Source organism: Lipotes vexillifer, unplaced genomic scaffold, assembly GCF_000442215.2.
Source record: "Lipotes vexillifer unplaced genomic scaffold, Lipotes_vexillifer_v1.1 scaffold299, whole genome shotgun sequence".
Classification (NCBI taxonomy): Eukaryota; Metazoa; Chordata; class Mammalia; order Artiodactyla; family Lipotidae; genus Lipotes; species Lipotes vexillifer.
In genome coordinates, this window is record NW_006784347.1 from 2,067,643 (window position 1) to 2,069,767 (window position 2,125).

The following is a 2,125-nucleotide window of genomic DNA, read 5'->3' on the forward strand; positions in this document are numbered from 1 at the left end:
AAACAGGGAAAGAGAGATTCCTATTACCTGCCTACAGCGTTCTGTTGTGATGTCTTCCTGGAGTGTCACCACATTGGGAAGAGGCTTAATTGGAACCAGATCCACTCCTAGAAGAAATTAGGGCAGAGTATTCCAAAAGGTTGTCTCAAGCAGAGAGAAAGGAAATGCAGAACACAGGGTCTCACACTCCCACCCCCTGGAACATCCAGGAGCACCACCTGTCACTCACCCACAATAAGGCTGGATACAGGCATAAACTTGGTGGCCACCTGCAGCCTATAAAAGAGAAATAAAGATTAAAACACCCTGGACTGTCCCTTCCCCTCCCTCAGCAATGTGATCTCTCATCCCCGGTGTTAGGGGCCCCTGCTAAGTGCAGTGGAAATGAGACAGGCTGGGACCTCGGACCCTTTGCTTCAGTGCTTGCACCTGGACAAAACTCCTCGAGCAACAGAATACAAAGAAACTAAAAGGGACTAAACACTGCATGCATACCCAGGTGGGGCGAATTATGGACAAGACGACAAAAATTATGAACACACACACAAAAAACACCACCCCACTGTCACTTCTGAAGAGCTGGGAGCAAAAACAGGGTGTAGGCAGCAGGGCACTGCACATGCCCCCCAGCACTCGGCTCCACCAAAGGGGTGGGCAAACCACCGAAGCCGCCCCTCAGGCCGGACCCCCGGACACACCCCCCACCTTCACACTATATAAGGAACCAGCCAGCCCCCTCCTTGGAGAGCTGGCTAGCAAGGGAACCTGCTACTTGTTTTCGCTTCTCCCTTTTGCAGCAGGGGCCCCAAGAAAACCTTGCCTGAATTTCTTGTCTGGCCTCTAGTCAATTTCTATTGATTGGGGAAAACCGAGAACCCTGGTCGGTATCAGCCAATCATATCATAAGTACACGGTCCAAATCTTTCCCCCTGCAGTTTACGTTCTGGGGAGTAGAGAAATTTGAGGTTGGTATTACTGTTTCCCTCCCACCCCAAATGCAACTCAATCATCCAAGGCTGGAATCCAGAACGCTTCCATAAGGAGCGTCAGGTGCCGGGTGTTACACACCATCCACCTGGTGCAGCGCACAGGTCCAGCAAGGCTCGGGCTTTCTGCAGAAATTGAAAGCGGCGATTCAGCTGGATCAGCTTGAAAGCAGAGCGGGAACGGTAACCTGGAGGCGGCGTCAAAGTACTGTAGTAAGGCCCGTGAAGCGCTTTCTCAGCGGGATTTCTGCGGCCTCACGACCCACCACCCTTTCTACGGAAGAAAAACTCAATATTCGGAAAGGGGGCGAACCGGCCAAGGTTGGTGGCACGCCCGCTCGCAGACGGCGCGAACCCTGGCTCACCCGTCTCCTTTGCCAAGTGATAGAACTTGTCTCGCCGGCTCTTTCCGACTTTGCCCTTTTTGCCCATGGTGGAACGTGGGAGCGTCACTCAATATGGAGAGAAAGCAGAAATTGGGACGTCTCTTCCCGGAGCACTAAATTCCGCTCTTCGTTCCCCACTCGCCGTCGCACACACACTCGGAGCCTCAGTCCACACTACTCACCGCCACCCAGCACCATTTCTACCACCCGTGAAGCGGCACGTGTGGGCAGCAAACGTATTTCCGCTTCCGCTTGCGTCGCTCGCGTCCCCGGCTCCAAGTTTTCCGCCATTTTGAGCGTGGCCACAAAAATTTTCTGTCCCCAGGTTTTATAAGTTGGAAGCTGGCACCAGAAGAAATGGTTACTTTAACCAAAACCGAATTTCTAGAGAGTAATACTTAGGAGTTCTGCTAACCCTTTTCAAAGCTCCTGATCTCGCGTACCGCCGCCCCTCCCCTCATGGCCCCTGTTACTTATTACCGTCTGTCCTCACACCCCGCCCATTGACCCGGAACTGTTCTCTGCCTCGGTTTTTCGGTCCCCAAGCCCCTGCTTCTGCGCCTGCGCGCCAAGGCGGCTCTGATGCCGGCCGCGGAAGAGGGAAGATGGCGCTTGACGGACCAGAGCAGGTATGGCGGCGGTGGTCGGGCGGGGACTGGGGCTGGATGCGAAACAGGTGTGACCCGAGGTGGGCAGCCGGTCGGGGCAAGAGGGTGGGGGGAGTGGGGGGGGGTGGGCCAGTCTAGACTGGGC

At 54.8% G+C, this 2,125-nt stretch overlaps 2 protein-coding genes across 2 annotated transcripts in view; one reads left to right on the forward strand and one right to left on the reverse strand.

The window, feature by feature from the left end:
- Nucleotides 1-1,568, reverse strand: part of FTSJ3 (FtsJ RNA 2'-O-methyltransferase 3) — an 8,562-nt gene extending 6,994 nt beyond the window's left edge. The window contains exons 1-4 of the mRNA XM_007456756.1: nt 1,352-1,568; nt 1,069-1,174; nt 230-276; nt 28-107 (exon numbers count right to left, since the gene is read on the reverse strand). Coding sequence (XP_007456818.1) covers nt 28-107; nt 230-276; nt 1,069-1,174; nt 1,352-1,418 — 300 coding nt within the window. The 5' untranslated portion in view covers nt 1,419-1,568. The remainder of the gene's footprint in view (nt 1-27; nt 108-229; nt 277-1,068; nt 1,175-1,351) is intronic.
- A 271-nt stretch (nt 1,569-1,839) lies between these two features.
- Nucleotides 1,840-2,125, forward strand: part of PSMC5 (proteasome 26S subunit, ATPase 5) — a 4,818-nt gene continuing 4,532 nt past the window's right edge. The window contains exon 1 of the mRNA XM_007456766.1: nt 1,840-2,001. Coding sequence (XP_007456828.1) covers nt 1,978-2,001 — 24 coding nt within the window. The 5' untranslated portion in view covers nt 1,840-1,977. The remainder of the gene's footprint in view (nt 2,002-2,125) is intronic.